This window comes from Rana temporaria, chromosome 12 (assembly GCF_905171775.1).
Source record: "Rana temporaria chromosome 12, aRanTem1.1, whole genome shotgun sequence".
Classification (NCBI taxonomy): Eukaryota; Metazoa; Chordata; class Amphibia; order Anura; family Ranidae; genus Rana; species Rana temporaria.
The window spans coordinates 107,526,115-107,551,878 of record NC_053500.1 but is presented as its reverse complement, the minus strand read 5'-3'; the positions used below and the strand labels follow the sequence as shown (position 1 = coordinate 107,551,878).

The following is a 25,764-nucleotide window of genomic DNA, read 5'->3' as shown; positions in this document are numbered from 1 at the left end:
CGTAAATTTAAGCGTATTCTGGAAACCAGATACACTTAAATTAGGCTAAGATACGAGCGGCGTAAGTCTCCTACGCCTTCGTATCTTAGGGTGCATATTTACGCTTGCCGCTAGGTGGCGCTTCCGTTAAGTTCAGCGTAGAATATGCAAATGACTAGATACGCCGATTCACGAACGTACGTGCGCCCGTCACAATTAGTTACGCCGTTTACGTTAGAGATACGCCGGTGTAAAGGTAAAGCTGGTCTCTAGGTGGCGCATCCCATGCAAAGTATGGATGTCAGAACAAGCGTATCTGTGACGGTATTAGAATGATATCCCCGTCAAAGTCTTCCCTTCTTCCCATAAAGATAATCACCCAATATTCCACAAGGGGGAATATTCCTGGAGTCGCCCCAATAAGCCACACATGCCAAGCTTACTGCTGGAACAACACACTTTAATGGTTTTCTTCTCAGCTTTTTATACAGTCCAAGACATTAAAGCAACAATGAGATCTCCACCCCCCCTAATCACACACTAAGGCTAATTACTTAAACATTCTAGACAGGTCGGCACCGACCGATAATTATCATGTCTAATCACTGCACATTCCTTAAACAGCATAACAACAAACCACCTTCACACACTTGAGTTTCCTAGGCAGACGTTTCGTCCCTGCATGCAGCTTGACACCTATTAACACCTCTGAGCATCAATAGGTTTTTAGACAGTGTTATCACACAATTAAAGGCCTTTCAAAAGCTAGCCTTATTTAACATATGAACAGTGTTCACAGAGAGATGAGTCACACATGAAAACACCTGTTACCTCTAACCCACAGCATTAAATTAGCAGGGAGAATTAAACTGAGACATATAGGCAATTGCATCACAATGGCCCCCCCTTTTTCTCCCTGCTCCGGCAAACCCGGTTGGACCTTCCCTGGTCCAGTAGGGTTGACGGGTTCAGAGCTTTTAGTCCGAGGTTAACTCCGTTTGGCGTAACTGACCTCCCTTGGCAACTGCTCCCGACTCAGGTATGCCACCGGGTCGTCAGATCACACGCCGGTCAGTCCCCAAGTCTTTGTGCGATCTGCAGAGTCACCAGAAGTCAGTGTGAAGACAGCGAATGGGTCTGTGCGCCGCCGTCTAGGTGTCCCGCTATGGGAGGGGCAGGTTATGGCTCTGAAGTGACAATCACAGGAGATTCGTAAAAAGAAAAAGTTATATTTGTTGAAATGCTGTAGCACTGGTGCTCAGAGTCTCTCCACGTGGTCCTTTATCATCAGGAACTGGGTGGTGGTGTAAGGGGCCACCGGTGGGCCCTTGGCGAACATCTCGGCCCGCATCTGGGACGCCCGCTGCGACTCCCTCTCCTCCAGTCGCTTCTTCTCCTCCCAGGTCAGCTTGTTATACGGCTTCCAGGACCTCTTCTTCTTGGGGGGTAGCCGGCGGTGCCTCTTTCTGCCCAGCTCCCTCCAAGGCCCCTCCGGCTCATGGCTGTCGCCCATGACCAGCTGACAATGGTGTTTCCTGTTGTCCGTAATAACAGATTGTACCGTGAGGACTTCGTAAAGGGTGTCCAATGGTTCTTCCTGACCCAGCTCCTGGAGATCCCAAGCCGAGTCTACACAATGGGCTGCTGCTGGTGGGCGGTACCCAGGTTGAGACCAATTTGACCTGGTGTTGTCATTCATGGGGCAATTCTGCTTGAAGTGACCCAGCTGTTTGCACCGGAAGCAGCGTTGTTCGTTGTCCTCCTGGCGTGGATAGCGAGGGCTAGATGTCACCGGTCTGTTAGGAGGTTGGTATCTAGCGGCTGGTGGGTGTGAGGGCGCCGTTGGTCGTGGAGGTTGTACTGTGGTGTGACCTGGTTCGTCTTGCGAGTATCCGCATATTCATCCGCCAACTTAGCGGCCTCTGGTAGAGTCATGGGCCTGCGATCTCTCACCCAGTCTTTGACGTCCGTCTGGATGTGATTGTAAAATTGCTCCAGGAGCATTAGTTGCAAAATGTCCTCTGCGGTGGTGGCCTGGCTGCTGTTAACCCAGTTAGAGGCCGACAGGGATAACTGGCATGCCCATTCCGCGTAAGAGTCTTTCGTGGTTTTGCGTGAGTCCCTGAACTTTTGTCGGTGGGACTCTGGGGTTACTGCATAACGAGCCAGGAGCACTTCTTTAACCCGGGCGTAGCTATGGATATCATGATCTGGCACGGTCCGGAAAGCATCAGAAGCTTTGCCTGACAGTTTGCCTGACAATATTGCAACCCACTTTCCTCTAGCTCAGGAGTCTTCAAACTACGGCCCTCCAGGTGTTCAGGAACTACAATTCCCATCATGCCTAGTCATGTCTGTGAATGTCAGTTTTACAATGCCTCATGGGAAGTGTAGTTCCGCAACAGCTGGAGGGCCGTAGTTTGAGGATCCCTGCTCTAGCTATTCGGTGCAGGTTACATTGTCGCTCAAAGTCTGCCAGGTAGTTATCAATTTCACAGTCTTTTTCATCAAAAGCTTTAAAAGCGCTAAACGGAATCTTCCTTGTGTCTGCTGTGCTGTACTCACTGTTTGGAGAATGTGCGGCTGCTTGTCGGACTGCTGCCAGTTTTAACTGTAGTTCTGCGTCTCTTATTTGTTTAGCCTCCTGTAGTTCTGTGTCTCTTATTTGTTTAGCCTCCTTCGCTAACAGGTCCATCACTTTCAGCACCACATCCGCTGTTGGGTTCGGACCGAACCATGCTAGCTTCTCTCTCATTAGCTTGTTGGCTGGTGATTCCTCTTCCTGAATCCCTGGTGTCTCCATCTCTTGTACTGCTGGCGTTGCTGCAATCCCGTCCTCCTGGTCTATCTCCATTAATTCTGCTATGATGAGCCGCTTGGTTTTGTTGCTAGCAATCCTTCCACGAACTTCCAGTAGTTCTTCCAGTGTCTGCTTGGAATCCGGGTGTAAAGGGGAATAGAAGGGAAAATCCCGCCGCTGCCAACCATTTGTGACGGTATTAGAATGATATCCCCGTCAAAGTCTTCCCTTCTTCCCATAAAGATAATCACCCAATATTCCACAAGGGGGAATATTCCTGAAGTCGCCCCAATAAGCCACACATGCCAAGCTTACTGCTGGAACAACACACTTTAATGGTTTTCTTCTCAGCTTTTTATACAGTCCAAGACATTAAAGCAACAATGAGATCTCCACCCCCCCGAATCACAAACTAAGGCTAATTACTTAAACATTCTAGACAGGTCGGCACCGACCGATAATTATCATGTCTAATCACTGCACATTCCTTAAACAGCATAACAACAAACCACCTTCACACACTTGAGTTTCCTAGGCAGACGTTTCGTCCCTGCATGCAGCTTGACACCTATTAACACCTCTGAGCATCAATAGGTTTTTAGACAGTGTTATCACACAATTAAAGGCCTTTCAAAAGCTAGCCTTATTTAACATATGAACAGTGTTCACAGAGAGATGAGTCACACATGAAAACACCTGTTACCTCTAACCCACAGCATTAAATTAGCAGGGAGAATTAAACTGAGACATATAGGCAATTGCATCACAGTATATTTTTACGTAGTTTGCGTAAGTCGTACGCGAATAGGGCTGTGCGTAAATTACGTTCACGTCACAGGCATTAAGCTGACGTATCTTTGGGCGTAAATTCGACGTGATACTGAGCATGCGCCGTTCGTTCGGCCATGCATCTACATGGGGTCAAGCCTCATTTAAATACAACACGCCCCCTACAGCCTACTTTGAATTACGCGCGCTTACGCCGGCCCATTTACGATACGCCGCCGTAACTTAGGAGGCAAGTGCTGAAGTCTGAATACAGCACTTACCTCTCTAAGTTGCGGCGGCGTATCGTAAATACGGTACTGAATGGATCAAATCAGAACGATTCTTTTGTTTTACCCGATGGTAGGCTTTCTTTAAGACTGACCGGCTATACCCCCTATCTAGGAGGCGAGATTGAAGTGCCTTGGCTTCCAAGTCAAAATCATGATCCAGACTTCAGTTTCTCCGTAGACGGAGATATTGAATGTAAGGAATACTCTGGACAAGTGGCTTGGGATGAGAACTGGCTGCATGTAATATGGTATTACCAGACAATGGTTTTCTAAATAAAGAAGAGCCAATGCTACCGTCAGGATTGATGTAAATAGTGATATCCAAAAAATCTATGGATTTTAAATCACATGACAGGGTAAACTTTAGATTCTACTGGTTGTTATCCAATTTGGCTAAGAAGAGTGACAATTCTTCTATGGTGCCGGTACAGAGGACAAAAATGTCATCCAATAACCGACGCCAGGCGAGCACCTTCTCCAAAAATTGCTGATATTCCACTGAGAAGAATATCTCTCGCTCCCACCCCCCAGGTAAAAATTGGCGTATGATGGGGCACATTTGGTCCCCATCGCAACACCCTGTACCTGGAGGTAATGGGAGCGATCAAATAAAAAAATGTTGTTTGTCAATATGAAAAATAGCAAGTCCAAAATTAACCTATTGTAGGGTCTAGACCTAGGACCCCGCTCAGATATGAATCCCTCCACAACTTAAACCCCCATTTCATGGGGTATAGAGTTGTAGAGAGCCTCCACATCAATGGCTACCAACCAAACCCAGTACACAAATACCATCCAAGGATCTGAGAAGATCTGCAGTATCCTGGATGTAAGAAACTAGCGACTTAACATGTGGTTGTAAATAATCATCAACAACTTTGCTCGCTGGTTCTGTAAGGCATCTATTGCCTGAAACAATAGGGCGAACAGGGGGAGTTTGCATGTTTTTGTGTACCTTTGGTAGAGAATATATAGCGTGGGTAGTTTAGGTGTCTCGACAGTCAGATATTCGCATGTTTTCTTGTCAATGAGGCTCTCAAGGAAAGCCTTAGTGACAAGATGTCGATATTTGGTTTCCGCATTTTTGACCTGGGCAAGATGAATTGTACGGTACCAACTGCGATTCTGTAGTAGGTCCTTACCTATTTTTTTGTACTGATCCAAATCCATCACCACTATATTACCCCCTTTATCAGCGGGTTTTATAATGATATTGTGGTTTTGTTTTAAGGAAGACAAAGCCTTGCGTTGTATTGGATTCAGATTAGGTTGCTTGAAGGATCGTTTCCACTTAGTGGCCTGTATCTCTTTGGTTACCTGTTGGGTAAGGCCCAAACATTAGGATTGGGCTGGGAGGTGGAAAAATGGTTCCAGTAGAAAGAGGTTGAGATGGATCTAGGGTAGACTCCTCAAATGGATCGTCAAAAGGGTTTCCTTCCTCCCAAAGTTCCATTAAATCATTGAGGGCTTGGACCTCTGATTGTTTTATCTTTCCAAATATCCTCCGAACTGACGACACTAGACTGCTTTTACAAGCAGTGGGAGGGAACATCCTCCTGCCATCCTTCTTGGTTTTCCCAGGCTTTCCTGTCCCACCGAGGAACCTGAGAATGCAGCCGGTGGTTCCGCCAGCTGACCATAGAGCTGATCGAAGACCAGAATGGCTCCAATCAAACCGGAAGCTACAAGCATTTCATGACTTCGGTTTCGCCAGATTTAAACATCGTCATTGGGAAATTGGGAAAGCATCTTATTACACTGATCTTGGTGTGGTCAGATGCTTTGATGGTAGAGGAGATATATGGGGCCAGATTCAGAAAGGACTTACAAAGGCATATCTCCAGATACGCCGTCGTAAGTCCGATTGTGAGGCGTCGTATCTATGCGCCTGATTCAAAGAATCAGATACGCCAGAATTTGTCCAAGATACGACTGACGTAAGTCTCTTACGCCGTCGTATCTTAGGTGCATATTTACGCTGGCCGCTAGGGGCGCTTCCGTTGATTTACGCGTCGAATATGCAAATGAGCAAGATAGGCTGATTCAGAAACGTACTTGTGCCCGTCGGATTTAGCTACGCCGTTTACGTAAGGTGTATGTCCGGCGTAAGTTTACCCCTCATAAAGCAGGGGTAAGTCATGTTAAGGTATGGACGTCGGAAACGTCGGAACAGCGTTGTATTTTACGTCGTTTGCGTAAGTCGTACGTGAATGGGGATGGGCGTAGGTTACGTTCACGTCAACAAAGCATTGAGCCGACGTATCTTAGGCAGTATTTGCGACGTGATTCTGAGCATGCGCGCGCATTCGCCGTTCGTTCGGCCCCTCATTTACATGGGGTCACGGCTCATTGTAATACAACACGCCCACTGCCTTGATAATTTGAATAAGGCGGGCTTACGCCGGCCCATTTACGCTACGCCGCCGTGACTTAGGGCGCAAGTTCTTTCTGAATACGGTACTTGCCTCTCTAAGTTACGGCGGTGTAGCGTATATGAGATGCGCTACTCCCGCCTAAAAAAATGCCATTCTTTCTGAATCTGGCCCCTAGAGTCTAATAGACCCCATTTTTTTTAAAAAAGGCGTACCTGTCACTACCTATTGCTATCATATTTACATTCCCTGTGATAACAATAACAATTATATAAAAAAAATTAAATTAAAGGAACAGTGTAAAAAAAAAAAAAAAAAGCTAAATAAATAAAAAGCACCCTTTTCCCCCCATGCTTGCGCGCAAAGGTGAACTTAAGAGTCGGTATAGTGTCATATGTAAACAGCAATTGCATCATGCATGTGAGGTATCACTGTAAACCAATTTTAGAAGTAGACCTAGTCTGCAAATCTAAAGTGGTAACCTGTAAAGGCTTCTAAAAATGTAGTTTGTCGCAACTGCCACTGCATGGTTGTGTGCAATTTTAAAGCATGTTGTGTTTGGTCTTTATGTACGCGGCATAAGATAATCTTTTATATTTTATCAAATTTGGGCAATATTAAAAAAAGTTTTTTTTTTTTCCAAAAACATTGCATTTGAAAAATGGCTACACAAATACTTTGTGGGAAAAAAAAGGCAACACCCACCATTTTAATCTGTAGGGCCTTTGCTCTAAAAAAAAATATAATGTTTGGGGGTTCAAAGTAAGTAATATTTAGAAGAGTTCTAATGTTGTACATAGAATATCAGGACAGTTCAAAACCCCCCCAAATGACCCCGTTTTGGAAAGTAGACACCCCAAGCTATTTGCTGAAAGGCATGAAAACAGTTTATTTATTTAGTTTTTGTTTTTTTATTTGTTTGTTTAGCAAAAAATTAAAACCCCAATAGTGATTAAAGCGGAGTTCTGCTAAAAAATAAATTAATTAAAAGTCAGCAGCTACACATACTGCAGCTGCTGACTTTTAAAATAAGGACACTTACCTGTCCAGGGCGCCCGCAATGTCCTCACCCGAAGCCTTGCGGCTTCACAGCCTGGTTCCCTACTGCACATGCCTAAATTGCGCTGCGCATTCTGAGTGGTCCCTGCTGTCTTCTGGGACCTGTGTGTCTCCCAGAAGACAGCTGGGGGGGACAGAGGAGGTTCCAGACATTGCGTAGATCGCCATGGATTCTGCGGCGATCTTTCACCGTAAGTGGGAGAAAATACCTGTATTACACAGGTATCTGCTTCCCCCTCCCCCTGAAAGGTGCCAAATGTGACACCGGAGGGGGAAGGAATTAGAGAAACGGAAGTTAAATTTTTGGGTGGAACTCCGCTTTAAATACCACCAAAAGAAAGCTCTATTTGTGTGAATTTTTTTTATATAAAAGTTTCATTTGGGTACAGTTTAGCATGACCGCGCAATTGTCAGTAGCAGCGCTGAATGCTGAAAATTGGCCTGGGCAGGAAGGGGGTTTAAGTGCCCAGTAAGCAAGTGGTTAATAGACTTTTCATATTTTTTACTATATTATTACATAAGGACTTCTTACTTGGAGTGTGAGGTTTTTTCACCTGGTGGCTCCCACATTCCTCCTTCTAAACACTAATGCCCTGTACACACGATCGGTTCATCCGATGAAAACGGTCTAATGGATTTTTTCATCAGATATCCGATGAAGCTGACTTTAATCAGTCTCGCCTACACACCATCAATTAAAAAAACGATCGTGTCAGAACGCGGTGACGTAAAACACAAACAACGTGCTGAGAAAAAGTTCAATGCTTCCGATCATGCGTCGACTTGATTCTGAGCATGCGTTGATTTTTAACCGATGGATTTCCACACAGACGATCGTTTTTTTCTATCGTTTTTTTAACCATCAGATCATTTTAAAACAGGTTCTACGTTTTTTCACCGATGGGAATAAACTGATGGGGCCCACACACGATCGGTTCGTCTGATGAAAACGACCGTTTTCATCAGCCGAACCGATCGTGTGTACGCTGCATAACATTTAGTATGTACAATCTCCTTTCGATTTATTAAACTATAATAAATAATTGTATGCAGAGCAATGTTCTTTCTTATTGAATAGTACGAATGGACTGCTTATGGAGTGCCCTGTACTCTATAGTTGATAAATCTAAAGGAGATTGTGTGATCAGGTTGTAAAAATGCGTAGACAGCTACAGTACATAAATTATACTGGCACTTGCATTGTTGAAATAAAGGATATCATATGTCTTCCCTACCCTCTTCCTTTATAATTAAATTCCAGATTACAGGTGGTGTATATGGGAAGCTTGCATAGCATCACATTCATTGAAAATGGTTAAAAAATGACTTAAACAACATGACTCATTTGTTCCATGTCAACCCTCATGTAGCAAACAGTGACCTCATGCTGACAACAGAGTCGTGTTGTTTCCAGTGCTGGAAAATGAGGCACCATACAGCTGTCAACAAGTACCCAATACTGCAGTTTTTTTAAGAACTAATATATATTCTGGGAGCCACCTTTAAACACAGCTACTTCTTCTTGTTAATGGCTTTACCTGAGCACTTTTATTAACACAAAGTTCGAGTTCAACACATGGGTTCAACATATGAGTTTCCCATGCAGTGGTTTTTGAGCAGAAAAAACAAATGTTCATCAGCCTACTGACTTACACGTTGGCCTCAATCCTCAGTTCAAGGCCGTTCTCTGTCCCCTCCAGACAGTTTTCTCACACAAACTCAATGCACACAGCTATAAGCTCCCTGCTGTACATACTCCCACCTGCATCCTAGGTGGAGCCTTCCTGACTCCTGGCAGAGACCTCCTCTGTGCACCAGGCTGAAGCCCTGGACCATAGTTGCATCCAAGTTACATAGTAGGAGAGGTTGAAAAAAGACACAAGTCCATCAAGTCCAACCTATCTGTGTGATTTTATGTCAGTATTACATTGTAACACAACTGCACAATCAGATTGCTGATTGGTTGCAAAACCTGGATCTATAATTGGAGACTTCCTATCTCCCAAGTCTCTGTGAAGACTCGGGGCTACAGGTCCCAAACCAAGTTTTACTAATCCCAAGGAACCTGATAATCCATTTACCTATGCATTGGACAAGCACCCTGGAGCCCTTCGTCCCCTTACTTTGGTTTGTTTGGAATGAGCAGTGCACATAACCACTAATGCACACTACAAATCCCATAGTCCCATCTCAGGAGTGAGCAAGAGAGGGTGCTACATTTCTACATACAGTGGGACCATGGAACGTAGTCATGGAACCCCCTAACAAGAAGTCAGATCACAGCAGCAAAAAAGGAGTTTGGAGAATTTGAGGTGGCCGAGAGCAATAGAAGGCACTTGTTTGAGTTAGAATACATACTTAAGTAGAATTTTTTTTAAATAGTGTTTAGTGTCACTTTAAATGTAATTGTTATGCCGCGTACACACATTTGGATTTCCGATGGAATAAAATCCGATGGAATTTTCTGTCGGAATTCCAAAGAAGCTGACTTTCATCAGTCTTGCATACACACTACCAGACTAAATTCCGACTGTCCAAAAGGCGGTGACGTAAAACACTATGACGAGCCGAGAAAAATTAAGTTCAATGCTTTCGAGCATACGTTGACTTGATTCTGAGCATGCATGGATTTTTCTCCGACGGAATTCCACAAAGACGATCAGAATTTCCCAGCGGATTTTTTTCCATCGGAAGAATTTAAAACATGTTCTATTTTTTATACCGATGGAAAAAAGTCCGATGGGGCCCACACACGATCAGTTTTTCAAATGAAAAAAGTCCATCGGACTTTTTTCATCAGAAAAAACGATTGTGTGTACACGGCATTAGTGATTTATGTAATCATCCAAATGATTAAGGCGGAGGTTTACCCAAAAAACAAGTATATAACATTACATTCAGTATACCTCAAACATGTACAGTATGCTGTTTTTTTTTTTGGGGGGGGTGTACATACGTATTATCGGTATTTTTCTCCTGGCTTCCGGGTACTCGCTCCCGCGGGACTGGGCATTCCTGTGCAGTGCCACAATGTCATCTGGGACTTCGCCCATATGATTGACGTGCCTGAGAAAAACTCCCCCCGACGGATAAGGCGCGTCATGACTTTCCGAAAGTAGCCGAACCGCGAGTCGGCTGTATATGGCGCCTGCGCACCGACTAGGAGCCATGTAGAGCTGACTACGCAGGCGCCGTATAGAACTGCACAGGAACGCCCACTCCCACGGGAGCGAGTACCCGGAAGCCGGGAGGAAAATACAAATAATAACGTATGTACACGCCCAAAAAAAAATAAAAAAAACAGCATACTGTACATGTTTGAGGTATACTGAATGTAATGTTATATACTTGTTTTTTGGGTGAACCTCCGCTTTAAGGTCTTGATCATGGTTATGTCTAGATTCCTGATGCCCAATACACAGCACAAGGCCTGCATGTGGCCCACTGGCAGCCTGTGTGTGGCTCATCATCTGTTGGGCACCAGGGAGAAAAACACCCCAATGCTGACCACACACAAGCATCTGGTTAAGCAGTGCCCAGTACTCAGTTTCAAGGTCCCTCTGACAGCAGTACAGACTGCCCAAAAACCACCCCACTTTAGTCAATCAGGAGTGAAAGACCGGTCCATGGAAGTCGGCTAAAACATTGTTTTATTATTGCATGTAAACAACAGTCAACAAATCAAACGCGTTTTGGACATCAGGCCTTAATCCTGGCTAACAAATAAGTGACACAAAAAGCTTTTTTTGTATGGATTACATGGAGGTTTGCAGAGACTTCCCAGAGACATAATTCATATGAACATTTCACACAAGTCATTAATTTTATATAGAATATATACAGAATATACTGCATATAAAGCTATGTGAATAAAAACAAGAGTGTGTGATATACAATTATAGCACCCTCTTGCTTAGTGCGCAAGTGCGATAGGTCTTTTTTCTGTAGTGTAGGTAAATTGTTTGGCTTGGCTGGCAGCCAAGCCTGTGTATTTGAATCTGGGTCAGGGTAAGTGATCCAGGGAGGCTGTAATGACTCATCAGGCAGCATCTATGATACATTCCCCTACTTGCTGGAACTTTTCAGAAACTTCTAAAAGAATGGGAGGGAGGATAGGAGGAGCTGCCTGAAGTATTGATGAGGGCTCCAACCAATCCCCAGCCAAATGGGCTGGCAGGGGGGGGGCTCATAAATACTCTGCAGTGGAGGCAGTGGAGTTTGGGTGGAAGCTGGAGATGGAGTGCTGAGGAGACTGTCAGAAGCTCTTGAGGGTAGCCTCCTAGTCTGGGGGGGGGTGAGAATGACCTTGGACCTGGGGCTACAGTGCAGGAGGCATCCTTTTACAACACAAGGAGAAGTCCTGTCCAGTGGCACGGGAGCAGGTGTGAGGGCAGCAGGAGCAGTCCTTACACAGTCGGGGGAAGGACAGTCAGGGTGAGAGACAGCCTGAGGGACTGAGCAGTGACAGTCTGAGATGGTTGTAGAGTCAGTCTGGGAGGACTGTGGAAGATTGGCCAGGACTAGGTGTGCACCGAATGGAAAGGTCAAGTAAGGTCAAGAAAATGCAGTCTGCAGTCTCTAACCATCTCTTGTATCATGTCCTCAGTCTCTAACCATCTCCTGTATCATGTCTGCAATGTCTTGCCTAAACTTAAACATACTGCTAATAGTATTAGCAACATTTCATTTAGTGCACCTCTAGAATACATAGTACAGGAGATGATGAGAGACTGCAGATTACAGACATACTACAGGAGATGGTCAGAGACTGCAGACATGATACAGGAGATCAATGCAGCCTCTTCAGTGCCTGTCATATGCAGCCCCACCAGTGCCCATCATATGCAGCTCCACCAGTGCCCATCATATGCAGCTCCACCAGTGCCCATCATATGCAGCTCTACCAGTGCCCATCATATGCATCTCTACCAGTGCCCATCATATGCAGCTCTACCAGTGCCCATTATATGCAGCCCCACCAGTGCCCATCATATGCAGCCAGGCAATTCAGTTCCGTGAATCTCCGGAATCCCTCATGGAATTTTTTTCTGCATTAAACGATAACAATCGAGGTATTTCGCTTACATTTGAATGCAGTACCACTAAGATACATTTTTTGGATCTTGAGATTGGGTTAGAATCCAGACAGTTTTAGTTTCAAACCCATTTTAAAGCCACAGACCGTAACAGCTTTATCCCTATGGATAGCTGTCACCATAGGTCATGGCTTAAATCAGTGCCCCGCAGTCAGTTCTTACGCCTACGGAGGAACTGTAGCGATACTGCCACATACCTTTCTCAGGCTTCCCTGCTCAAGCAGAGATTTTTGGATAAAGGGTATGATGAATCTTCCGTGAATTTAGAGTTGTCTAATGTTGAGCAGATTGATCGGGAATCTCTCTTGGTCGATAGACCTCCGCGAGACACTGACAAAAACTTTGGATATTCCATGCTCACGTCATATTCCAACCAACATTAAGATTTAAAAACCATCATGAACCGTCCCTGGAACGTGTTGAAAAATGATAAAATTCTTGGACCAGTTTTACCTGAACAAGCCAAGATCATTTTTAAAGGTGCACCATCTTTAAGGAACAGTATCGCTCCAAATATTGTAGATCCCCCGACACGTCCAACTTTTTTCCAAAATATGGAGGGATATTTCCCATGCAAAAAATGTACAGTTTGCCGGTATAATCTTAGTGGGAGATGTAAAACTTTAGAATTTCAGTCTAGGATAACAAACCAAAGTTACCCGATTAAACTATTTTGTACGTGTGCTACTACACATGTCGTCTACCTGATCACCTGCCCGTGCGGGAAGCAATATGTAGGGTCGCACGACCCGTGCGTTTTCCATACGGGTGGGTGAACATATAATCAAAATCATAGGAGGCGACACGAAGCACACTATACCTAGACATTACAGATCATGTCATAGTCGGGGACCCCAGGGGGTCACAATTCCTGATTATTGACAGGTATATTTCACCTTGGCGAGGAGGGGCCAAAACTCGAGGAGTATCCAGACTCGAAACATACTGGATCTATGAATTGCAATCCCACTCCCCTCAGGGTATGAATGTTGAGTGGGACATAAACGCATTTATTAACCAGTCCTAATAGTCGGTTGATTCTTTGTATAAAATACATTTTCACATACAATTGATGTATATAATTTATCTATTTATACATTGTAAGTGGGTTTAGTGTTTTAATTATTTGTGAGAGATGTATTTATAATTTTTGTACACCCATGTTCAATTATGGCTCTACTATTAATACGTCTTCCCTAATTTTTATATATTTTTTATATATATTTTTCTATATGTATTTTATATTTGGAATATATGCCATTTTTTTCTAGCCTATTCATATGGGGTCTATGTGAACATCTAGAGCACCCATAGTGTTCTGTTATTGAGCAGGCTCATCCTATTTCAATAACATTTTAACTTCTTTATATATAATTAAAACAATTTTTCTATATATAGATTCTGTCTCGAATTAAATATATATGAAGTTGTCCAATGTTGTTTAATTTTACGAATTTTTGCCAATATAAGTTTTTTGTCATAGGGCAGGCACATCTTTCCCATTTTTTAAGGCTTCCTTAATCCTTGGATATTTTTTTATCTAGATGTATGCGCCTATATGCCCAATTAATCCTCTATGTCTCCCCATTGTATATTAATGTTTACACTGTCACACGGGGTTAATGTTTCTTAGACCCCTTTGGAGCTCACAGATATGCCTCATATTGAGGCTTGGTAGTGCGATCATGTGATCGCAATCTACCAATGAGGACTTGGAACGCTCAGTCTTTTCTCTGATACGAAAATGAGGCTTGGTTACTGGATCATGTGACGTGTTGTGACGCGCGTCAGCAGCGCGGAACACAGGGGATTTTATTATGACAGAGTAATACAATGGCATACTGTATCTCACTGGCTGAGGCCAGTAGCGATTTAAGCCCTAAGGGCTTACTGAGTGAGTGAGTGAGTGAGTGAGTGAGTGAGTGAGAAACTTATATAGCGCAACAAATGCGAACTTAATCGCCTCAAGACGCTTGGCATCCAGAGTTGTACAGGTCTTTCAGAAGAGGTGGGTCTTCAGTTTTTTCCTAAAAACCCGATGGTTTTCTTCCAAGCGGATGGTCGTGGGTAGAGCATTCCAGAGCTGTGGCCCTTGGACCGAGAATCTACGTTCTCCCTTAGATTTGTAGTGAGATTTGGGGATTTGGAGAAGGTTTTGGTTGGTTGATCGGAGCACGCGCTTGGTGACGTAGGGTTTTATTTTCTCGCTTAAATATTGAGGAGCTTTTCCCTGTGTACATTTGTGGGTGAGGCAGAGTGTCTTGAATGTCACCCGGTCCTGTACGGGCAGCCAGTGGAGGGACCTCAAGGCCGGGGAGATTGGTTCCCACGGCTTTTTACCAGTCTGGCTGCCGTGTTTTGTAGACGTGAAATCTGGTATTTCGGTAGTCCTAAATAGAGTGAATTTGCGTAGTCGAGTCGTGAGTTGATGATTGTTCCAATCACTACTGCTGTGTCCTCTTCCGGGATGAAGGGGATGAGTCTACGTAGCATGCGGAGCAGATGATGAGAACCGCTGACGACTGATCCTATTTGTGCATACATCGTCATGTCTGCGTCAAAGATGACTCCGAGACTTTTGACTTTATTGCTTGGCGCGATGGTTTGTCCGAGGATGGTGGGTGGTGTCCATGTGGTCCTGGAGATAGATTTCCTATTTGCATGAAGGGTGAGTAGCTCTGTTTTGGATCCGTTGAGTTTGAGGGAGCTTTCCGTCATCCAATTGTCGATCAGTGTAAGACATTTTCCTAGTTCATGAAATTGGTCTTTTTTGTTGGTGATTCGAAGGTACAGCTGCGTGTCGTCCGCATAGGAGTGGTAGCACAGGTCCTGTTTGCTGATGATTTTGAGGAGCGGGCGGATGTAGATGTTGAAGAGTACGGGTGAGAGGGGTGATCCTTGCGGGACTCCTTACTGCTCTAGCTTTTGGTAAATCCGGTTTATTTTTTGGTCTGTTTATTATTTACCAATTTTACCTCACTGACACACTTGAAAGTGAGGCTTGACCCACACGCCACAGTCTCCATCTTTTCACTAACCAGGAAGTGGTGTGTGATTACTACCAGCTTCCTATAGGAGCCATGATGTGAACATGAGGGTCTTCTGATGTATTTAAGGGTAAGTGTAGCAAGATGACAGCAGCCCAGATGAAGTTCTTATTGCAACGAAACATGTCGGGATGGACTGCTGTCATCACTGCTACCCTTCTTTTATGAGCTTGTTTTATCTCTGCAAAATGTGAGTTTCCTTCTTTTAAATAAATTTCATGTTATCATATGGAATTACACTATGTGCACTCCAAATTTCTTCTTTTGCACATTCACCGTGTGGATAATTGATATGCCCCTGTTGGGATAAATCCACTGCTTGCTATTAATCATTCCTGAATTGCCTGTCTGAGGTTTTATCAACAATACCAGATCATGAGACATCTTTGGTGTACCCTTCCCAGTGTACCATCTACACAAGATATATTGGCCTAGTGGGTATATGCCCTTCTGGGTCCAATCTGTCCGGTAAGCCACTTGTAATAAGTGGTGGTGGATCTTTTTTTTCACCGTTGGATTTCGTTCACTCATTTAATCACTGGACTTTTTTCTTTGTGCTATTACATCATCTCTGACGTTGGTTGGACTTTATTATCACTCATCCATTCAAAGTTTTATGGACTAAGTTGAATATATCCATCACTATCAGTCACGTGTGGTGTTGTATATTTAGTTTTTTAGATTGTTTTATTACAGTTTACTCACTATTAGCGCTACACTTTTTCCACATAAATTCAGTTCCATGAATCATGGAGATCGCAGCGAGGAGAAGAGGAGGGAGGGGCGGCAACCAGGGCGGGCCACACCCCCTTTCGGTATCAGCTGTTTTTTTTCATTCGGCAAAATGAAAAAACACAGTTTTCCGCCGAGAATTTTCAGCACCTGAAATTTCGGTGCACCCCTAGACAGGAGTACTAGTAAAAGGGGCAGCTGCAATCAGGTGGGCTGGCAGTACCTGAAGAGGTGGTGCTCGGATCAGTAACCACAGAAAGGCAGATGGAAACTGGGACTTTTCTACACACAAAAAGGGGTGCCTTGTTAGATTCCCCAAACAGTGTTCCAGCTGGGCCTGAGTGTTCCTGCAAGCAATATTTGTGCAGGAAGCAGAAGAGGAGTGCATTATTTTTTTATTTTCCTATATGGTATATAATATTTTTTATTAAATTCCCTGTATTGTACTGGTAAAAAAAAAAACATTAAAAATGCCATAAATCAATCCCCTATTTTGTAGACGCTATAACTTTTGCGCAAACCAATCAATATACGCTTATGGCAATTTTTAACCAAAAATATGTAGAAGAATACAAATCGACCTAAACTGATGAAGTAATTAATTTTTTTTTTGGGGGGGGGGGATATTTATTATAGCAAAAAGTAAAAAATGTAAATTTTTTCCAAAATTGGCGGTCTTTTTTTGTTTATAGAGCAAAAAAGAATGCAGAGGTGATCAAACACCACCAAAAGAAAGCTATATTTGTGGGGGAAAAAGGACATAAATTTTGTTTGTGTACAATGTTGCACAACAGCACAATTGTCAGTTAAAGTGACGCAGTGCCATATCACAAAAAAATGGCCTGGTCATTAATGGGGGCAAATCCTTCCGGTCCTAAAGTGGTTAATACATTAGCTATTCTGTATGACTTTTACTTTTACTGCATACACATCAAACACTTTTGGAAGACAAATGTCATTCAGAATTTTAACAACTAAAAACCTATGAGAATTTCACTGTCATGCTTATTCCGTCTGCCCACATCTAACTTGATCTCATCCCAGTGTTACCGTATATTAAAGTGGTTGTAAACCGCTGCACTTTTTTTTTCTTACCTGCAAAGCAAAGACATAATGTGCTGCATCGCATGCTTGCAAATTATGTGAAATGTATCTGAAAACAAAGCCTTCCAGTGATGCAATGTCATCGCTGGAGACAGCTTCCATCTTCACCCGTCATTGTCTGCAACTTATACAATCACCCATTTCCATTGTTTGCAGATTTCACAGGGAGAGCTGCTCTCATAGTGTAATTTGCAATGCTCTGCTGTCAGTTTGACAGCTTTTCCACTTAGTTTATTAGGAGCAATGGGCCAGATTCACAAACGAGATACGACGGCGTATCTACTGATATGCCATCGTATCTCTGTTTCTAACTATGCGACTGATTCATAGAATCAGTTACGCATAGCTAGCCCTAAGATCTGACAGGTGTAATGGACTTACACTGTCGGATCTTAGGATGCAGTACCGCGGCCGCCGCTGGGGGGAGTTCTCGTTGTAAACCAGCGTCGGGTATGCAAATTAGCACTTACGGAGCTTTTTCCCTTCGTTAAGTCGCCGTTAGTGTTAGTTTGCCATCGCAAAGATAGGGTACCTTTTACAAAGTGTAAAGTTAGTACACCATGTAAAAGTGTACCCGTCTTTCCCGCGTCGCTGTCAAATTAAAAAAAAAAAATTAAAAATTCCCGGCGCAACTCTTTTTTTCCCGACGCAACTTTTTTTTACCCGTCGCGATTCACAAAACCTCTGCGCATCGTAACTTCCCGCAAAGCACGTCGGGAAATTTGCGTCGGGAGCATGCGCAGTACGTCCGGCGCGGGAGCGCGCCTAATTTAAATGGGACTTGCCCCATTTGAATTGGCCCGCCTTGCGCCGGCCGGATTTAGGATACACCGCCGCAAATTTCCAGGTAAGTGCTTTGTGGATCGGGCACTAACTTCGAAAAATTGCGGCGGTGTAACTTAAATCGGAAAAGTTAAGTTGCCCCCGGGCTACGTGAATCTGGCCCAATGTCAGCAGCTCCACATACAAGGCAGAGTTTTATAGGACTTCTGACACACAAAACATGACCCTGACAGTGAAGACCTGCAAGTTACACGAGGAATGTGCGCTAAGGCAAAGAATCCCAACATCCCACGATTGTGATTGTGAAATAACCCGATATGTCGACTGATGGGTGTCTCCATCAGTTTTTTAGAGACAGCTTGTACGTGATCCCTTATTGTGCAAAAGAAATTGCTTTTCGTTTTGCCTACATAAAAGGCCCCACAGTTACATTTCATTAAATATATTACTCCAACTGTCTGGCATGTCACACGAATTTTAGGTGTCAGTGTTTCGCCGTTGGGAAGAGTAATGCTTATACCTTTCAAGATAGCGGCAAAAGTTACATTTGCCGCATGGAAATGTTCCTGTCTGTGTGGGTTTGGGGATCGTTTGTGTCGCGTAGTGGCTTGACACTGCTTTGTCCCTAAAATGGGTATCGCTTAAAAGTAATTTCCGGTGATGCATTTATAAACTTGTTTATTTTATCATCTGAGGTAGGTAAATACCAGAATTTGTTGTAAATTTTGCGAATCGACCCATGTTGTCGATTAAATAGGGTGATGATTCTGGTAGTGTTAGATTTGACCTCTGTTTTGGGTTTATAGATGAGAGAAGTTCTTTCTAATGCATTGGCTTTGTTATAAGCTCTGCGCAGACAGGTCTTGGTGTATTCTCTGTCTCTCAATCGCGCAAACAGTTGTGCAGCCTCTCGCTTATAGTCATCTTCATGAGAACAGTTGCGTCTCAATCTCAGGTACTGACTGTAGGGTATGCTATTGATTAGCGGTTTCGGATGTGAGCTGGTGGCGTGCAACAGGCTGTTGCCTGCCATGGGCTTCCTAAACAACGTGGAAAAAAGAGACCCCCCATCGTCTATGTACAATTCAACATCAAGGAATGTGATACGCTCCTGGCTGTAATTGTACGTAAACTTAAGATTGTATTGATTGATCTGTAGTCTATCCAAAAATATTAGCAAATCCTCTCTTGATCCTGCCCATACCATGAAAACGTCATCGATATAACGGTGCCATGTGAGCACGCTATCCGATAGGCCGTTAGTGGAATCCTCACCGAAGAGGTCCCGCTCCCACCCCCCCAGGTACAGGTTAGCATATGAGGGGGCACAGCCCGCCCCCATAGCCACACCCTGTACCTGGAGGTAGTGGGAGCGTTTGAACAAAAAGATATATTTTTTATATATATATTTTGTCTACTGTTCATATGCAATATTCTAGATATGAAACGTTGTTTATATTCCATTACATTGTGAATTTATTACTTATATAGAACACCACCCACCGTGGGTTCCTGATGAAGCCCATACAGGGTGAAACTAGTTGAACCTTCAACACGAGTGGCGCAAAGAAGACTACTTGCAGTTATTTGCATGTATAGTACTTTTTCTATCTAAATATGATTGGTTTTAGCATTTGTTAAAATATATATATTCTATTTTTGTAATAATACATTTTTCTTATTTTTGGATCAAACGCTCTTTGTCTATGTGGTTCAGATGATTGGGGTTTGACCAGGCCCCTAGATACATATATTTACTCTAAATATCCATCATGCATCATCAAAAATCCCACACCACATCCTGTTATGGGAAACACTTCTAATCCTTACTCATCAAGGGATTTAGATGGTTTTTGTCCATAATTAGTGTTTGCTCTATACCAGGGGTCTCAAACTCAAATTACCTGAGGGCCACAAGACAAGTTTTCATATGCCATGGGGGGCCGCATGCAAACTTTCAAACTTCAAAAACAACAGTACTGGTGTCAGCGAACACATTACTAACCCCCAGCACTGGTGTCAGCTAGCGCATTATTACCACCAGCACTGGTAGAAGTCAGGGTTTGACAAATTTGCTTGGAATCTAGGAGCCAGCTAAAAAAGTTAGGAGCCAGAAAATGCACCCCGTCCCGACGAGCTTGCGTGCAGAAGCGAACACATACGTGAGCAGCGCCCGCATATGTAAACGGTGTTCAAACCACACATGTGAGGTATCACTGCGATTGGTAGAGCGAGAACAATAATTCTAGCACTAGATCTCCTCTGTAACTTAAAACATGCAACCTGTAGATTTTTTTAAACGTTGCCTATGAAGATTTTAAAGGGTAAAAAAGTTTGTCGGCATTCCACAAGCGGACGCAATTTTGAAGCGTGACATGTTGGGTATGAATTTACTCGGCGTAACATTATCTTTCATAATATTAAAAAAAATGGGGATAACTTTACTGTTGTCTTATTTTTTAATTAAAAAAAGTCAAATTTTTTCCCAAAAAAGTGCGCTTGTAAGACCGCTGCGCAAATACGGCGTAACAGAAAGTATTGCAACGATCGCCATTTTATTCTCTAGGGTGTTAGAATAAAAAATATATATAATGTTTGGGGGTTCTAATGAGGCCGTGTTCACCCGGGCAAACATGTACGATGAAACCGGTCCACCGGACCGTTTTCACCGTACATGTCTGCCCGGGGATTTCTGTACGATGGCTGTACTAACCATCGTACAGAAATCCGCGCGTAAACAATACCCGGGGCGTGTCCGCGGTGTCGCCGCGACGATAACGCGGCGACGTGGGCGGGCCTGCCAGTTAAATGCTTCCATGCATGCGTCGAAGTCATTCGACGCATGCGAGGGATGGCGGGCGATCGGACATGTACGGTAGGTCTGTACAGACGACCGAACATGTCCGAGCGGGCAGGATTCCAGTGGGCTGTTTTAAAACAAGTCCAGGAATATTTGCCCGCTGGGAAAAGGCCCGGCAGGCAAATGTTTGCTGGAATCCTGCACGCTCGGGCCTACACACGACCGAACATGTCTGCTGAAACTGGCCCGTGGACCAGTTTCAGCAGACATGTTTGGTCATGTGTACGGGGCCTTAGAGGGAAGAAGATGGCAGTAAAAATAGTGTAAAATGACATTAGAATTGCTGTTTAACTTGTAATGCCAACGGCCACCACCAGATGGCGCCAGCTCACATCTGGTGGTAATAACTTGTAATACCAACGGTTCACCACCAGATAGCGCCAGCTCACAAAAAAATAAAAATTCCTCTTTGCTCCCCCCACTTCCGCCCTGCCTGCGGGCCATTTATAACTGGTCCGCGGGCCGCAAATGGCCCGCGGGCCGCAAATAGCCCGCGGGCCGGTACTTTGAGACCACTGCTCTATACTATCTCTATATATATATATGTGTGTGTTTATATTCTTATTTCCTTTGTTTATAGAGTTGCCCTATATCTGTAAAAATCAAGGCTCAAAATTCATCTTGGCTAAAAGAGAAATTTCTTCCCAAAATCACCATATTTATGGATAATCATCACATCAATAATCGTGAATGGGTCAGACTCCAACACTTTATTCCTCCGTATGGCTGGATGGAATTAAACTACACAGGTATTTATTGGTTGAACTGGGTGGACTTGTGTCTTTTTTCAATCATATTAACTTTGTAACCATGTAAGGTAATACATTTTTCATATATAGGGATGAGGCGAACACCCCCCCGTTCGGTTCGCACCAGAACCTGCGAACAGACCAAAAGTTTGTGTGAAATTTAGAACCCAGTTAAAGTCTATGGGACTCAAACGTTTGAAATCTAAAGTGCTAATTTTAAAGGCTAATAGGCAAGTTATTATCCTAAATAGTGTTTGGGGACCTGGGTCCTGCCCCAGGTGACATGTATCAATGCAAAAAAAAAGTTTTAAAAACTGCAGTTTTTTCGGAAGCAGTGAATTTAATCATGCTTAAAGTGAAACAATAAAAGTGACCTGGGGGGTGTATAGTATGCCTGTAAAGTAGCGCATGTTTCCCATGCTTAGAACTGTCCCTGTATTTTCTGAAGGAAAAAAAGTCATTTAAAATCACTCGCGGCTATAATGAATTATCGGCTCCCGGCAATTCAGAGAAAAGTCATTCATAAAAAAAAAAGCGTGGGGATCCCCCCCAAATTGAATTACCAGGACCTTCAGGTCTGGTATGGATATTAAGGGGAACTCCCCTGTCAAATAAAAAAAAATTACGTGGGGTTCCCCCCAAATATCCATTCCAGACCCTTCAGGTCTGATGTGGATTTTAAGGGGAACTCCACCCCAAATAAAAAAAAATGGCGTGGAGTTCCCCCAAAAACCCACACCAGACCCCTTATCCGAGCACGCAACCTGGCAGGCCACAGGAAAAGAGGGGGGCGGGACGAGAGAGCACCCCCCCTTCTGAACTGTACCAGGCCACATGCCCTCAACATTGGGAGGATGCTTTGGGGGTCTGTGACCCCTCAAAGCACCCTGTCCCCATGTTGATGGGGACAAGGGCCTTATCCTCACAACCCTTGCCCGGTGGTTGTAGGGGTCTGCGGGCAGGGGGCTTATCAGAATCTAGAAGACCCCTTCAACAAAGGCGACCCCCATATCCCGGCCCCCCCTATGTGAATTGGTAATGGGGTACATTGTACCTCTACCATTTCACTAAGGAAGTGTAAAGAATTGTAAAAAAAAAAAAAAAAATCCAGCGGTGGTAATCCACTCTTGGTCTCTGCTCCAACGCTGTCGGTATCCTGCAACGGGTTATCTCCTCTCCGTGGGGGTCCAGCGATGAGAAGATCTCTTCATCCAGGTCCGGGATCCAGCGCACGCATCGCCGCCCGGCGAATGACGCGGCATCAGCCAATGACAGCTCTTATGTAGTGAGGGCGGGGCCACCCGTCAGGTGACCCCGCCCCCTCTGACGCACTCGTTATGTCACTGGGGAAGCCTGGGCTCTCCCTTGCGTCAGAGGGGGACAAGGTCACGTGACGGGTGGCCCCGCTCTCACTACATAAGAGCTGTCACTGGCTGAAGCCGCGTCATTCGCCGGGCTGTCTCCGTTGGAGACAGGCGGCGATGCGTGCGCTGGATCCCGGACCTGGATGAAGAGATCTTCTCATCGCTGGCCCCCGGTGGAGAGGAGATCACCCATCGCAGCATACCGACATCGTTGGAGCGGAGACCGAGAGTGGATTACCACCGCTGGATTATTATTTTTTTTTTAATAAAGGACTTTCTCCACGGTGTGTGTGTTTTTTTACAATTCCTTACACTTCCTTTTTTTTATTTGATGGCGGGGTTCCCCTTAATATCCATACCATACCTGATGGGCCTGGTAATTGAATTTGGGGGTACCCCCATGATTTTTTTTTCATGAATGACTTTTCTCTGAAATGCTGGGAGCCGACAATTTATTATAGCCGCGAGTAATTTTAAATTACTTTTTTTCCTTCAGAAATGACACTTTGTGCAAGGGACAATTCTAAGCACGGGAAACAAGCGCTATTTCACAGGCATACTATATACCCCTCTAGGTACGAAATGTAAATATTTCACTTTTATTGTTTCACTTTAAGCATTATAAAAATCACTGCTTTTTTTGCATTGATACATGTCCCCTGGGGCAGGACCCAGGTCCCCAAACACTTTTTAGGACAATAACTTGCATATTAGCCTTTAAAATTAGCATTTTAGATTTCTCCCATTGACTTTTACAGGGTGTTCCGCGGCTTTTCGAATTTGCCGCAAACATCTCAAATTGTTCGCTGTTCGCCGAACAGGCGAACAGGCAATGTTCGAGTCGAACATGAGTTTGACTTGAACTTGAAGCTCATCCCTATGTACGAAAACATTTTAATACTTTATTTTTCATATATATGTAGCGGCTTAAGCATATTTGGTTCTGTTCTCTGGGGCAGGTGTGCCTGGGCACAACCTTATCACCCTGTGTGGTGCTGATTCCCCCTGTTTAGAATACACATATTTCACCAAAGCCCCTTAAAGGGGCTTCTAAATTGTTTTTATTGTAAAACATTAAATAATAAAAATAAAAACTACTGACACCATCCACTGCCCTGATGACACCAATTTTTGCCCTAATGACACCATTCACTGCTCTCCTGGTCACCACCATTCACTGGTCTCCTGGTAAATGTACAAATGCACACACACATACTGTATGTGTTTGAACTTTGGAGTGCACACCCTAATGCAATAGGCTGTACATATGTCTCTGCCTCTCAACCCCAAGAACAGTCTAAGCTCCTCTGTCACACCTAGCAGAAATGTTCGAGCAAACACCACAGTAAAAGCACACAAATTGTAGTAAACAATGGAACAAACAGTAGCAGTACAACTGAATAATAGACAAATATATCTTAAGTATATCAATTGTGTGATAATGACTGAAGGTTAGGAGCGATAGAGCTCAAGGATGTTATCTGGCTGCCCTGAGGGAGAAGCAGAGGCAACAACTCTAATGACAGATCATAAAATGGCAAACATTTTAACAAATTGATCGCCCCTTTACTTAAATTGAGCTCTATTGGCCCAGGCAGGAGAAGGGCAGTATAACGACCAGGCTTGTGTCAGACCACTCCCTTCTATCCCATGACACCACAGTCCCAGGTAACCGTAAAAGTACAATATCTTTGTATACAGTATATTGCAATGTAACACTCTGACTCTCAAGTTTTAAAACCCACCCACTTAATATGTCCTGCCTCACTTACTCCTAACCCCCTGAACTCTGCCTCACTTAATCCTAACCCCCTGAACTCTGCCTCACTTAATCTTAACCCGCTGACCTCTGCCTCACTTAATCTTAACCCCCTGAACTCTGCCTCACTTACTCCTAATCCCTAAACTCTGCCTCATTTACTCCTAATCCTTGAACTCTGCCTCACTTAATCTTAACCCCCTGAACTCTGCCTCACTTACTTCTAATCCCTAAACTCTGCCTCACTTAGTCCTAATCCCTAAACTCTGCCTCACTTAGTCCTAATCCCTAAACTCTGCCTCACTTACTCCTAATCCCTAAACTTTGCCTCACTTACTACTAACTAGGGATGAGCCGAACACCCCCGCGTTCGGTTCGCACCAGAACCTTCGAACGGACCCCATTGACGTCTATGGGACTCGAACGTTCGAATTCAAAAGTGCTCATTTTGAAGCCCAATATTCAAGTTATTGTTGGAAAATGTCTTTGAGAACCTGGGTCTTGTGTATCAAGGGAACATGTATCAATGGAAAAAAAAGTTTTAAAAACTGAATTTTTTTCTGGAGCAGCGATTTTAATGATGCTTAAAGTGAGAAAAAAAAATGCGAAATTCCTTTAAATATCGTACCTGCTGGGTGTCTATAGTATGCCTGTGAGGTGGCACGTGTTTAGAACTGTCCCTGCACAAAATGAGATTACTATAAGAAAAAAGTAATTTAATACTGCTTGCGGCTTTAATGTAATGTTTGGTCCCTGCAATATGGATAAAAATCACTGAAAAAATAGCATGGGTTTCCCCGCCACCACTCCCCCCAGGTCATTACAAGACCCTTTGGCCCTATATACTTTGAACAGCAGTATACAGGCGGTGCAAACAAGACAAGGACTGTAGGTTTGTTAAGTAGAATCTGAACCATGTCATACTTTGCTGCTGCATATTGCACAATTTCCTAAAGAGACCCTCAACAAACTACATGACACTTGTGCCTGATGAGGCATTGA

The 25,764-nt window shown here is 43.9% G+C and overlaps 1 protein-coding gene across 1 annotated transcript in view; it reads left to right on the top strand.

Moving 5' to 3' along the window:
- ST6GALNAC1 (ST6 N-acetylgalactosaminide alpha-2,6-sialyltransferase 1) overlaps window positions 1–25,764 on the top strand; it is a 219,199-nt gene that overhangs the window by 96,226 nt on the left and 97,209 nt on the right. Inside the window, exon 3 of the mRNA XM_040330101.1 lies at window positions 21,471–21,639. Within this exon, the coding sequence (XP_040186035.1) occupies window positions 21,471–21,639 (169 nt within the window). The remainder of the gene's footprint in view (window positions 1–21,470; window positions 21,640–25,764) is intronic.